Source organism: Chiloscyllium plagiosum, chromosome 10 (genome assembly GCF_004010195.1).
Source record: "Chiloscyllium plagiosum isolate BGI_BamShark_2017 chromosome 10, ASM401019v2, whole genome shotgun sequence".
Taxonomy (NCBI): Eukaryota; Metazoa; Chordata; class Chondrichthyes; order Orectolobiformes; family Hemiscylliidae; genus Chiloscyllium; species Chiloscyllium plagiosum.
In genome coordinates this window covers 83,145,996-83,160,807 of record NC_057719.1, presented here as the reverse complement: position 1 = coordinate 83,160,807, position 14,812 = coordinate 83,145,996, and the positions used below count along the sequence as shown (strand labels likewise).

At 46.8% G+C, this 14,812-nt stretch overlaps 1 protein-coding gene across 3 annotated transcripts in view; it reads left to right on the top strand.

Moving 5' to 3' along the window:
- plekhh1 (pleckstrin homology domain containing, family H (with MyTH4 domain) member 1) overlaps window positions 1-14,812 on the top strand; it is a 123,928-nt gene that overhangs the window by 74,425 nt on the left and 34,691 nt on the right. For all 3 annotated transcript variants that reach the window (XM_043698223.1, XM_043698222.1, XM_043698224.1), the window contains exons 16-19: window positions 7,807-7,915; window positions 9,274-9,386; window positions 10,955-11,131; window positions 14,466-14,563. In XM_043698223.1, coding sequence (XP_043554158.1) covers window positions 7,807-7,915; window positions 9,274-9,386; window positions 10,955-11,131; window positions 14,466-14,563 — 497 coding nt within the window. The remainder of the gene's footprint in view (window positions 1-7,806; window positions 7,916-9,273; window positions 9,387-10,954; window positions 11,132-14,465; window positions 14,564-14,812) is intronic.

Here is a 14,812-nt window from a genome sequence, read left to right as displayed (position 1 = left end):
GAATAGTTTGGTTTGGGATTCTGGTCGGCATGTATTGGTTGGACCGAACAGTCTGTTTCCATGCTGTATGACTCTAACCCTTCCTGAAAAAATTCAGGAAAGGGTGGGGCAAAATGAATGGAACATCTGCCAAGTGTTGTGATTACCATTGGGCTGAAGATATCTACCTCGATGGAGTACCCATCAGTGCAGACGGTGGAGTACAGTGCACACCGGTGTACATAGTTCGGTATCAATGACACCATGATGGGGAGGAAAAGGTAGTTATCAGGAAGAGGTTGAGATTCTGCTCAGGGTCATGCATAGCTTGGCAGAGGGAGTTTAATGTGGGAAAATGTGAAATTCTTCCCTTCAGCAGGAAGAATAGAATTTAGAAAGAGAGAGATCACTCAACTCTGAGGTACAGAGGGATCTGGGTGTAGTGGTTCATGAATGGCAAAATGTTACCCTGCAAGGTACAAGTGAGTGTATGTCAGTTGTCTCACGGATAATGGAATTCAAAATCAGGGACATTGTACTGGGTCCAGAGACTGGAAATCTGTGTACAGTTTTGGTCTCGTTTCAAAAGGGTATAATTGCATTGGAAGCACTTCAGAGACGATTCAGTTCTATCTCTGGGACAATGGACTGATCTTATGAAGAAAGGTTTGCAGCAATTAGGACATAGTGAGGACTGCAGATGCTGGAGAAGTCAGAGTGGATGAAGTGTGGTACTGGAAAAACACAGCAGGTCAGGGAGCATCTGAGGAGCAGGAGAGTCGATGTTTCGGGCTTAGCCCTTTATCAGGATTTTTGAAGGGAAAGGTTAAAGAGCTTGGGCCTTTACCCTTTGGAGTTCAGTCGAATGATTTTTGAAACGTAAGATCCTGAGGGTGTCTCAATTGTGTAGAAACTAGGAGGTTGCTTTCTGTTGTCAGGGAGACAAGAAGTAGGGAGAGCAAGGCTTAAAAATAAGAGGTCTCCATTTTAAGATGAAGATGAAGAGTCCTTTCCTCTGATGGCCATTAGTCGGTAGAATTCTCTTTCCAGAATGGAGAGGAGGATGGGCCTTTGAATTAAGGAAGACAAGAGTTATAGTTTTATGGGAGTTAAAGGGGATGGGGATCAGTCAGGATGTAGGAGTTGTGATTGACCATGATCTTAGTGAAGAACAGAGCAGGTTCAGGGAGCAAAATGACCTCCCTGTCTTATGGCCTCCTGCAGGGCTGGCACCCCTTCAGGATTTCCCAGCATTCTTCAGGAATTAAGGACTAATCTCTCCTTGGAGGAAACCAGGAGAAAAAAAAGAAATGCCCTTTCAAACCTCTTTGAAGATGTTTGTTAATGAATGATTAAGACATTGGTTGTGGGAAACACAACTGTGTCAAGCATCATCCAATCGGGTTACGGAGTCCACCTCTAATTGGCACCAGAAAGGCAAGGGTTGATGGGAGATCCATTGGCAAGAGAATTGGGCGGTTGGGGCGTTGCAGAGTATTCACAAGTGATGACCTGTCAGGAATATGTCTGATCGGAGTAGGCAACCAGCATTCGATAAGTTACTCCCAAATCTAACCGAAATGTAAAGGTATAGTTCTGGTTGATAAACAGTGTTCCACCAGACCATAGGTCCAGGAGAAGCAGTGAATTGTGTTCGGATTGCTTTATTGTAGTGCCCCCCCCGTCCGCCGCGGCGTCCCAGTGAGTATACATGTTTGAAAGTGTAAAGTGTCTAGTCCAGGACCGGGTGCTAAAGGACCCACTAAAACTATGGCAGTGCCTCCCAAAGACACAACTGGGAAAGTCCATTGTTGGATGTCTTTCTGAGGGGCTGGTAAATCATACACTGAATGTATATGGTAAATATCACGAGTGTTGATAAGGCAATAAGGGGCTGGGGGGGAGAAGGTGAAACTTGAGAGTAAGCTGGCTAGTAATATAAAAGAAGATTGAAAGAGATTTTTTTTTAAAATACCTAATGGACTATTGGAAAATGAGGTTATAAAAGTAGTAGTTGGGTAGATAGAAACAGCAGAGAGCGATCTGAATTGGCACTTTGTAACAGTCTTCACAGTGGAGGACATCAGCGGCATACCAGAACTTCAAGATAGTCAGGGGACTGAGGTGAGTGTAGTGGCCAACACCAAGAAGGTCAAAGCTGAAAGATCTGAAGGTGGATAAATCACCCAGACCAGATGGACTACACCCTAGAGAACTGAAGGAGATGGCCCAGGGGATTGTGGTGGTGATCTTCAAGAATCAGGCATTTTATACCATCCTTCAAGTGAAAAAATATTCTTTCTCAGATCTCACAGTGCCAGAGACCCGGGTTCAGTTCCCACCTCAGGTGACTCTGTGTGGAGTTTGCACATTCTCCCCGTGTCTGCGTGGGTTTCCTCCGGGTGCTCCGGTTTCCTCCCACAATCCAAAAATGTGCAGGTTTAGGTGAATTGGTCATGCTCAATTGCCCGTAGTGTTGGGTGAAGGGGTAAATGTAGGAGAATGGGTCTGGGTGGGTTGCGCTTCGGCGGGTCGGTGTGGACTTGTTGGGCCGAAGGGCCTGTTTCCACACTGTAAGTAATCTAATCTAATCTAATCACTAGAGTCAGAGGACTGGAAAATGGCTAATGTAACAGCTCTGTTTAAGACAGGAGAGAGGCAGAAGACAGGAAATTCTAAGTCGGTTAACTTGACCTCATTTGTTGGTAAGACTTTAGAGTCCAGTATTAAGGATGAAATTGCGGAGCACTTAGAAACGTGTAGTAGTCAGCTTGGCTTCATCAAGGGGAGATCATGCCTGACAAACCTTTAGAATTCTTGGAGGAAGTAATGACCAACTTAGACAAAGGACAGCCAGTGAATGTGATCTATTTGGATTTCCAGAAAGCCTTTGACAAGATGCCAGACAGGAGGCTCTTGAATAAGATAAGAGCCCATAGTGTCTGGGATAGGTATTGGCGTGGACAGAGGGTTGGCTGACTGGCAGAAGGCAGACAGTGAGGATAAAGGGATCTTTTTCAAGATGGCAGCCGGTAACTGGTGGAGTTCCGCAGGGGTCCATGTTGAGACCACAACTATTCATTTTATACATTAACAATCGGGATGAGGGAACTGAGGGCTTTGTTGCTAAGGTTGCAGGTGACACAAAGGTAGCTGGAGGGACTGGTAGTGTTGAGGAAGTGAGGAGGCTGCAGAAGCTCTTGGACAGGCTAGGAGAGTGGGCAAAGAAGTGGCAGATGGAATACAATGTGGGAACGTGTGAGGGGATGGATTTAGGTGGGAAGAATAGAGGTGTATACTATTTTCTAAATGAGGAGAAAATTGAGAATTCTAAAGCGCAAAGGGACTTGGGAGACCTTGCTTAGGGATCTCTTAACACTAACGTGCAGGTTCAGTTGGCAATTAGGAAGGCAAATGCAATATTAGAATTAATTTCAAGAGGGCTAGAATACAAAAACAGAGATGTACTGCTGAAGCTGCATTAGTCTCTGGACAGACTGCATTTGGAATGTTGTAAGCAGTTCTGGATCCTATATCTGAGGAAGGATGTGCTGGTGTTGGAGGGGGTCCAGAAGGGGTTTACAAGAATGATCCTGGAGACGAAAGATATGTCATATGAGGAGGTGGTTGAGGAGTCTGAGTCAATACTGGAAGGAGTTTAAAAGGATGAGGTGAGGGTAGGGTGGGGGGGGGGGGGTTCTGATTGAAACTTACTGAAAACTGAGAGGCCTGGATAAAGTGGACATGGAGCAGATGTTCCCACTCGTAAGAGAGACTAGGACCTGAGGGCATGGCCTGAGAGGGAAGGGGCGACCCTTTGGAACTGAGATGAGGAGGAATTTTTGAGCTAGAGGGTAATGAATCTGTGGGACTCGTTGCTGCAGAAGGCTGTGCAGGCCAAGTCATTGAGTGTATTTGAGACAGAGATAGTTGGGTTCTTAATTGGTAAGGGGATCAAAGGTTATGGGGAGAAGGCAGGAGGATGGGGTTTAGAAACATATATCAGCCATAATGGAATGGTGGAACAGATACGATGGGCTGAACAGCCTAATTCCACTCCGGTAGATATGGGGGCAATGGCGTTGCATTGGATTGGAGCACTTAGGAATGCAAGATGCTCAAAGGATATAAGTTATATTTTGAAATGTCCTTTAAGAAGTTTTTTTTATGCATCACGTATTCCTTGGCAAAGTGGTTGGTGCTTCCTTCCAAAGGAAGACGTTCCTTCCCTGACCCTCCAGCTCTGCCAATCGTAACCTTGTCTGCACGGGCCCCTGATTGGCCTGGCTCTGATCACCATTGTGTTTCTGAACCCATTCCCTACCCTCTCCTGCCCCATGTCTGATTGCTACCTGTGCCCTGACCTTTGCCAACCTCAAGCTGTACCACCGCCCTTGTCCTTGACTCTGCCAGCTCTGATTCCCAATGTCAGCCAGTCAGCACCGGTGGAGAGAACTGATTCATTCATTGTTTTTTATTCCAAAAACATACTTTATTTATAAAAATATCCTTACGTACATACATCGTCACTAAAGCAGCTCAGTTCTGTACAGAGGCATAAGTAAAAACAAATATTGGAGTTTGACTGTATCCAGCAAATGAACCAAAGGCATTTCTTTCTTATACCTGACGATATTTATGTGCACTTGAGGCATTGGGACGGTCTGATAACTGAATGGACCCCCATTTACCTTCAGCAGGAAGGCCTCAGTCGGTGGTCTTTCCCCACAGCGCCTTGGTGGCAGCTGCCCTGAGCTTTAGTCCATCCCTCAGCACGTAGCCCTGGACCTTGGAATGTGCCACTCTGCAATAGTCAGTCCGGGTCAACTTCTCGCTCTGGAAGGCCCAACACGTTTCAGGCAGAACAACCAAGTTGATGGTCCTCCGGTCGCAGTTGACGTTTGTCTCGGTGTGTGTGTGCAGGGGAACAGGCCGTAGAGCACAGAGTCCTGCCTCACGGAGCTGCTCGGGACAAACCTCGTCAAACACCACTGCTTCTTTCTTTACAAAGACCCATTTCAGCAGGAGATGTGTGACAGTCCCAACCCCTCCCCGCAGCTTCTTCGAGGGCAGTGTGAGATGGCAGAGGTCGACCAAGCGTACATGAAGGATCTCACCACTAGAGAAGAAAGACTTCATCTTTTGGGCGGAAATTGTGTGTGTATGTGTGTGTACACTTATTCCCTCAATTGCTTCCACGCGCTTACATCCTCTCAGTCCTCCGATCGCTCTCAGGTTGTGGATATTATTGCTAAAATGCTTGGTTTTTACCCGTCCCCAGATGCCTTTCACTAAACTACTGCAGTCCATTTATTTGGTTGGTTTATACAGTTAGGTGAAAGTGAGGACTGCAGATGCTGGAGATTAGAGTCGAGAGTGTGGCGCTGGAAAAGCACAGCAGGTCAGGCAGCATCCGAGGAGCAGGAGAATCAATGTTTCAGGCAAAAGCCTTTCATCAGGATTGGTTGACACAGTTGTCAGACACCTCATGCTGATGTGGGGCTAGCATCGCCTACAGGCCAGACTGGGTAAGGATTCCTGATAAACACTTTTGCCTGAAATATCGACTGTCCTGCTCCTCGGATGCTGCCTGACCGGCTGTGCTTTTCCAGCGCCACACTCTCGACTCTAATCTCCAACATCTGCAGTCCTCACTTTTGCCTGGGTAAGGATCTGAATAAATCAGATTCACAGAAAAGGCCCATCAAGTCTGCACTGACCAAACTACCACTAAAAACACATTAATCCCAATTTCCTGCACTTGTCCCACAGATCCTTGAATATTTGAATTACAGCGTGGGGCTTTGTGCTGACCTTTACAGAGATGAGTGTTTATAAAAGAATATTTCTTGGATTTTAAATTGATTTAAAATTCCATGACAATGATGGGTAAGATTTGATCCCTTTGTAATTGAGTCTAGTAGTACTACCATGACCCTATAGAATTAGAGTTAGAACAAAGAACAAAGAACAAAGAAAGTTTACAGCCCAGGAACAGGCCCTTCGGCCCTCCAAGCCTGAGCCGATCCAAATCCACTGTCTAAACCTGTCGGTCAATTCCTAAGCATCTGTATCTCCCCACCTACTCATGCATCAGTCCAGACGCATCTTAATGAATCTACCGTGCCTGCCTCTACCACCTCTGCTGGCAACGCGTTCCCAACGCCCACCACCCTCTGTGTAAAGTATTTGCAGCGTGTATCTCCCTTAAACTTTCCACCTCTCACCTTGAAAGCGTGACCTCTCGTTGAATCCTTCACCTTGGGAAAAAGCTTATCTCTATCCACCCTGTCTATACCCTTCATGATTTTGTAAACCTCAATCAGGTCCCCCCTCAATCTCCTTTTTTCTAGTGAAAACAAACCTAACCTACTCAACCTCTCTTCATAGCTAGCACCTTCCATACCAGGCAACATCCTGGTGAACCTCCTCTGCACCCTCTCCAAAGCGTCCACATCCTTTTGGTAATGTGGCGCCCAGAACTGTACACAGTCACAGTTAGGTTTTGTTGTCACAGGAGTACAGTGAAGCGTTTACAAAGTCGCCATTTCCGGCACCATCTTAGTTACAAAGTCTTGGGTATAAATTCGCAAAGTAAAGAAATCAAGTTAAAAGTTCAGCGTTTACAGCCCTTCTAAAGCAGGGAGTCTGCCCTGGGTTTCACCTCGAGACTGAGAGTCCATCAAGTCCAAGCCAGCTTGACTCCCCACCTCCAGCGCCGTCTGACGGATGGAGGGAAGCAGAGAGAGAGAAAGAAAGAGAAAGAAAAACAAAGCAAAGAGAAAAATGAAAAAAAATGGACAGAGCGGACGATCTCCAGCTTAAGGGGCCTACTCCGACGCCAATGCAGTACTGCAACACCCTGAGCCTCTGTTCCTCCATGTCTCTCTCATACCCTGCCTCTGAATCACTGATCCTGGGGGTTCTGTCCAGTTTTCAGGGAGAAGTTTGCAAAGAAAAGCAACCTCTGGCCGCAGGTCCGTCAGGAAATGGTCAGCACGTAGCGTCGTCGAGACCCTGTGGGAAAAGGATGGGGGGGGGGGGGGTCGCATGGCTCTCTGAAAGTCATCTGACTCATTGCCAGAACTTTCCCAAGCAGCACCAAGACACATCTTGGTGAGGCTGGTGGTGAGAAGGGCAGTGCCTGTCAGATCCTTCATGACTGTCCGTCTGCACACTGCCCTCGAAGTGGCTGCGGGGGAGGTGGGGGCAGCTCCGTGACGCAGGACTCTCTGCTCAACTGTTCTGTTCCCCGGTGGCGGGGGGGGGGGGAGACACTGAAACAAACATCGACTGTGTCTGGAGGACCACCAACTGGGCGAAAATTGCCCTTTGGTCTGCCCGGAACTTGCTGAGCCTTCCACAGGAAGGAGCTGACCCTTCCTGAAGAAGGGCTTATGCCCGAAACGTCGATTCTCCTGTTCCCTGGATGCTGCCTGACCTGCTGCGCTTTTCCAGCAACACATTTTCAGCCCTTCTGAGTGTTGCAGACTGGCATATTCCAAGGTCCAGGACTATGTGCTGAGGGGCGCACTGAAGCTGGGAGCAGCTGCTACCAAGGCACAGTGGGGAAAGACCACCGTCTGAGGTCTTCCTGCTGAAGTAAGGGTCCGTTCAGTAATTGGACCTTCCCAATGTGTCAAATACATGTGTAAATATAGTCTTGTATGAGTACAAAATGCCTTGGGTTTGTTAGTCCCCAAATGTAAAGACTGTACAGAATCGAACTGCTCTCGTGACTATGTATGTATATAAAGACGTGAAGGAACAAAATATATTTGTAAAATACAAACTCACTCACCTGCCCGTCGTCTTCCTCCTCCACAGGATACCTGGCTGTACCATTTGACTGTGGCAGCTGGGAGCAGTCAGTCGAAAGTGGGAACTGAGTATGAGCAGCTCATTGGGAAACTGCTGGACATTGATGGGGAGCCAAGTGAGTATGAGACCAGAGAGCTGTCCTTGTGGGATCTAAGTCCATTGAATGGTGTGACCGGAGTTTCGTTTACTGACAACCCCATGTAGGCCCGTTGCATTGAGACTTCTATCATTCTGAAATGATTCAATAAGTTCAAAGTTTGTGCGAAGATTTGTAGCTCGGGTGCTCGTTGTTGTGGTTCTGTTCGCCGAGCTGGAAGTTTTTGTTGCAAACGTTTCGTAGAGCTGCGTAGTCTCTATAAGCCCTGGCGGGGTTCTGTTATTTCTATCAAACAGGTGGAGACCATTCAGCCCCTGGATCCTGCTGAGCCATTCCATTCCATGATCACTGACCTTATGCCAGCCCTGTTTCCCGTTTTGCTCCTGTATTTACATTGATCAAAGGGGTTTGATGATAGTGCTGAGAATGTAGGGCCATACCTATAAGGTGTTGAGGCTGACTGAAAGACATTTCTGTTGTTTGGTGCCAAACAAATATTGGGAAATAATCCTGAGAATGGCAAGCCTCAAGGGCCACTTGCTCAACTACAAGCAATAAACTTATGACACCCATACTGACCTGTGAACACGTGGAATTTGGATAATGTTGAAATCTGCCATCCTTACCCAGCCTGGCCTACATGTGACTCCAGACCCACAGCAATAATGGTTGACTACTCACTGCCCTCTGGGCAATTAGTGATGGGCAGTAAGTGCCAGCCTGGTCAGTGATGCCCTCGTACTGTCAATGAATAAAAAGAAACCCCAAAGTGGATCTTTAGTTGGTTGGAGTTTCCTGATGTCACTTATTCCTCCTCCTGCTTGCTTTCTATTCCAAGATATTTAACTCTGATCAGATTCTCATCGTACCAGAACATCCAGCAGGTTGTCATCTCCTCAGCGAATGTTTGTTTTGGCGCAAACATGGCAGAGGCCCCTGGTCCCTGAGCTGCGTCCAAGGCGGAAGATATCTCGATGTTGGTTTTCAGATTCTCTCCCTGACAGTGGAGCAGGGGGACTAGCCCTCTTTGTCTGACTCACACTGTTCGATCTGTCCGGTTTGAGTGTCCTTTGCAGTTGTTATGCCATTGATGAGCTCAGACTCAGAGTATTAACAGTCAGGTTGCCTGTCGAAGAGATGGTTGAGGGGTCTGGAGCAAGGTAAAACCTTGTGCCGATATCCGCCACAGGGAGGCGGGGGGCTGGGCGAGTACGTGAAACCAAAGACTACAAACGCAGTTCCTGAGTGACAGCAGGAGTTTTCTGCTTTTCACTTGTAGTTTTTGTGGGGGTTTTTTTATGCGTTCTCTGGCTTGTGGGTGTTGAGGTATCCATTGATGGCCATGTGAGAGATGTGATGTGTCTTTTTACACCTAGACTCTGTGATCTGGAAGCACCCGGTGCTGTGCTGCAGTAAGGATGGAATAGTGAATGCCCTCACCACACTCCCTTCCGAAGCTCTGCAGACTGAGGCACTCAAACTGTTCAAGGTAAAAACTCACGCACCTTTGGCATGGACTCGAGAGTGGACATGAACAGTTAGTGTGCTTTCGTTGTGCGGAGGGTTGCCTACTCACTCTGTGATCCGCGTTAATACATTGTTCTTAGTTTTCTGTGATTATGCTGCTCACCTATCACAGGCAGCACGGTGGCTCAGTGGTTAGCACTGCTGCCACACAGCGCCAGGGTCCCACGTTCAATTCCTGCCTCGGGGACTGTCTGTGTGGAGTTTGCACATTCTCCCAGTGTCTGCGTGGGTTACCTCCAGGTGCTCTGGTTTACTCCCACAGTCCAAAGATGTGCAGGCTAGGTAGATTAACCATAGGATAGGCAAGGTTACAGGGATAGGGTGGGGCTGCTCTTCAGAGGGTCAGTGTGGACTCAAATGGGCCGAGTGGCCTGCTCCCACACTGTCAGGATTCTGATTCTATCACGCCTGACCTGTATTGGCTCTTGATGCCCAAACAGCATCCATTGAAAATCCTCACTCTGTATTCATATCCCTTCATAGGGAAAATCTCCCTGGTTCTGAACTCTTTCACTCGTATTACTGCTAATTCCTCCAATGTCAGCCTTTCTGCTTCTCTTCTTCACCCCACCATCGCTCCCTTCACTTCACCTTTACCTTGTGCATCTTGGCCCTAAAATCTGGTATTTTTTCTGTCACCCCCTGTTTACGTCTCACCCCTCCCACCCTCTCTATCTTCCTTTAAGAGTTTCTGTATTTTTGATGGGATTTGAAAAAGTAGACCTTGAGCATGTGTGTGTGTGAGTGAAATTGTCTGTGTTTATGTCTGCCTGTGTATGTGAAATTGTCCAAGTATGTTTGAAATTGTCCATGTGTATGTGTGTGTGTGGAATTGTCCATGTGCCTGTGTGTGTGTGTATATGAGTGAAATTAACCATGTATGTGTGCCTCTGTGTGTGAAATTGTCGGGGTGTGTGTGTGTGTGTGAGAGAGACATTATCCATGTGTATGTGTGTCTGTGTGTGTGCATGTGAAATTATCTACGTATGTGTGAAATTGTCTATGCATGTGTGCCTCTGTGTATGTGTATGTGTGTGAAGTTGTCCTTGTATGTGTGAAATGGTCCATGTCTGTGCACCTCTGTGTGTGTGTGTGTGCATGCGCAAAATTATCCTCGTATGTGTGGAATTGTCTATGTATGTGTGCCTCTCTGTGTGTGAAATTGTGTGTGTAAGAAATCAGGGGAAACCTCTTTGCTGAGACAGCAATGAGAAGATGGAACTCGCTGCATGTGGATTAGTGAGGTGATGGCATTTGGAGGGAGCTAGATCAGCACATGGGGAGAAAGGAGAAGGAGGAGATGCTGATGGGGTTCGATAAAGAGGGGTGTGAGGGTGGCTGTCCCTACCATCAATACTGGCATTAAATAGTTGGGCAGGTTGGTCTTTTTTTGTAGCTGTGTATTCTGTGGAGTTCTGTGTTAACCCACCTCCCTAATTAAGCCTTTCACCACTTTGTGAGTGTCCCTAGTTGGTGCGGACAACTTGCTGTATTAATCAATGGCTGCCTCACCGTATTCTGTCCCCACAGTCATGTCAACTGTTCATCAATGTGCTGGTTGAGGCACCTTCGATTGACTACCATGTATCACTGGCACAGAATGCACTGCAGGTTTGCCTGACTCACACGGAGCTACAGAATGAGATCTACTGTCAGTTCATCAAACAGACCAGCCATAGGCAACCTCACAACTTCTCCCTGATACAGGTAACCAGCACATAATGGAATATTTCAGGGTTCAGTCAGTATGTAGACTTTGGACTCACTATTCATTTATTTTTCGCATGGTATTCCTGACTGACAACTGGCCATTTAATTCCTATTTGCCACAATAGGTGTTGAGAGTAGCACTCCCTCTGCTGTAACATTAAGTTGCAAACAGCAGTATTCTAACTACGTTATCGGTACCAAGTGGGCGATCTCGGTGGTTGCAAATGCCTTTTGACAGTTTTCACGCTTCAGAAAAATCATCGCCGACTCTACAAGGTGATCTTCCTAGAGTGTAAGCTATGGTGCATGATCTGCTGGCCTGGGAGGTGGAGACACAATGAAAAAAGCCATTGCAAAGTATGATCAGATTCTCATGTGAGGCTAGAGAGAACTTCCGGGATGAACCTGAGCTCAGCAAGAGACAAGTGCAAGTGAAGATTTTGGTTCTTGTTCATCTATGGGATGTGGGCAATGCTGGCGGAGTCAGCATTTATTGCCCATCCCTAGTTGCCCCTCGAGAAGGCGGTGGTGAGCGGCCATCTTGAACTGCTGCAGTGCACCTGCTGTGGGTTGTCCCACAATGCCCTTAGGGAGGGAATTCCAGGATTGTGACCCAGCAACAGTGAGGGAACGGTGATATATTTCCAAGTCAGGATGATAAGTGGCTTGGAGGGGAATTTGAAAGTGGTGGTGTTCCCATGTATCTGCTGCCCTTGTTCTTCTGGATGGAAGTGGTTATGGGTTTGGAATGTGCTGTCTGAGGAACTTTGGTGAATTTCTGCAGGGCATCTTGTAGATAGTACACACTGCTGCTACTGAGCGTCAGTGGTGAAGGAAGTGGATGTGGTGCCAATCAATCAGGTTGCTTTATCCTGGATGGTATCAAGCTGCTTGAGTGTTGTTGGAGCTGCACCCATCCAGGCAACTGGGGAGTATTCCATCACACTCCTGACTTGTGCCTTGTAGATGGTGGTCAGGTTTTCGGGAGTCAGGAGGTTACTCACTACGGTATTCCTAGCTTCTGACCTGCTCTTGTAGCCAGTGTTTATGTGGTGAGTCAAGTTGAATCAGATGCCTGAAGTCAAACACACAGGTCCCTTACTGACAGCGGAAAGACTTTGTCCAGATCCTAACGAGGTGAGAGCTGAAGCAGAGGTGCAGCAACCAAAGGAGGTGAAAGCAAGGCAATGATTTGTTGGATTTATGAATGACTTAGCAAAGCTCTTGTGTAATTGTCATCAGAGGGTATGAACCTGTACACAAGCTCAGTGCAAAAGATGTTCCATGGTATGGGGCACAGAACAATAAGCAGCTTTCACTTTACATTAAACAGCTAGTCATGGCCGTGTCAGTGCTGCGGTACGTCCGTGCTAAATCACCCTGTGGTGTGATGCCAGGGAGCAATCTGTGGCAGCAATCCTTTTTGCATCCAGACCTTTCATGCAAACTGAACAATGCTCAGATGACAAAAGAGCGCCTGGCCATTGTCTTTGCTTGTGACTATTTTGAGCACCATTCCTTTGGGAGAGACAAAGCGACAGCGTTGTTCACCTATAAGCCACTTCCTGAAACCGCCTCTATCTGTTCCAAGTGTCTGCAAGGAATGCAATTTTGTTTCCATCTGGATGTGAAGGAAAAGCAGTGGTAACAAACATACATTGTAGACATTGGTGTTGGGAATAGCACTCCCTCTGGTAGTCATGATTTGGAGATGCCAGTGTTGGACTGGGCTGTACAAAGTTATAAATCGCACAACATCAGGTTATAGTCCAACAGGTTTATTTGGAAGCACTAGCTTTCGGAGCGACGCTGCTTCATCAGGTGGTTGTGCGCAGTGCTCCGAAAGCTAGTGCTTCCAATAAACCTGTTAGACTCTAACCTGGTGTTGTGTGATTTTTAACTTTGTCCACCCTCTGGTGAATGTTTTTTTTTGACCACTACAAGGGAGTGTGACATCTCCCAGAATGCAGTGAAAGCAGCAGCTCCACATTCTGTAAGGTGTCAGTTTAGCAGAATGGGAAAGATAACTGACTTGCTGAAATCAAGCAGACAGTACAGCATGATGTCACACATCAAATACTGCAGGGAGGAGTGAGGAAACGTTGGCCTGAAAGTACCAAGAACACACTTGTTGCTATCAAAGAGTTTAGGGCGGACACAGATGAAGTGGTAGTCCAAGATGCATCTTGTCAGAAAGGAATTGAGTAAATAGATGAGACAAGAGATGCCTAAGTGCAAGCCATTAAGGAATTATCTTGAGACTGAGGGAGACAAGAGCGTGTATGGAATGAGCTGCCAGAGGAAGTGGTGGAGGCTGGTGCATTTGCAACATTTAAAGGCATCTGGATAATTACGTGAATATGGAGGGTTTAGAGGGATATGGCCCAAGTGCTGGCAAATGGGACTAGATTAATTTAGAATATCTGGTCAACATGGATGAGTTTAAAGGTCTGTTTCCGTGCTGTACAACCTTATGACTCTATAAACACTAAGCTCAGCAAGCTACAGAGGAATGTCACACCACACCCAGAACATTCTCCCAGTCGTGAAACTGCCACCGAAGCCTGAAGTAATGGACGTGAGACATGGGCGAAAAGTCTCAATGGCGGCCAAATTTCACTTTGATAAAATGGCTAAGTCATTGCCAGAGGTGAGCACTAGAGAGCCAGTCAGAGTGCAAACATTCAACATTCTCGTCAAAAGCCAGTCCGAATAGCAATTCGGAACCTGTTTTGAGCTGTTATCACCTCAACTAAACAAATGACCAGGTATATCTTTGCAACCATAGACATCATGGTACAACTAGTGAAACTGTACCACTGGCCCAGATTACAGAATGCCCATCAGCCACAGAAAAATGGAAATGGATCAACAGCACCATTTTACCACATCACCAGCACTCTCCATGTGAATGACACTCCTGGAGGGAGACCAATGCCCTCAAAACGAGCAGATACCAAACAAATAGCCAATGACAATGTGTGCATGCACTGTTAAGAGACTTGTATGATTTAAAGGGTTTATTTTATGCAACGTGCAGAAACTGAAAAGGAAACTGACTAAAGGTAACACACTGGCTTGTTAATGAACAAACATTTTCTCTGTGGCTGTATCTGTTGGGTAATTTGTAAATGCAAAAGTCTGTGCATGCAATTTTATTAATTTTATGATAAACAGGAGATTTGCATTTGTACTTGGTGTACTGGCTGGCTTGCTATCTCTGCTGTGAGTGCCTTTGTGGGCAGTCTGTGGCAGAATCACTTGAACCAGTATTGATCACTTAAAATACAAAGTGAAAACTTCTAACTGTGGCGTTTTACTCTCCCTGCAGTGCTGGCAGCTCCTGGCTCTGTGCGTTGCTCTTTTCCTTCCCCAGCATCACTTCCTGTGGTATCTGAAGCTTCACCTGCAGCGCCATGCTGACCCCAGGTAGGAGGCACCTGCTGCATTGTACATAAGGGTCAAACTGTGTGACATAGAACATAGAAGAATACAGCGCAGTACAGGCCCTTTGGCCCTCGATGTTGCGCCGATCCAAGCCCACCTAACCTATACTAACCCACTATCCTCCATATACCTATCCAATGCCCGCTTAAATGCCCATAAAGAGGGAGAGTCCACCACTGCTACTGGCAGGGCATTCCATGAACTTACAACTCGCTGAGTGAAGAACCTAAC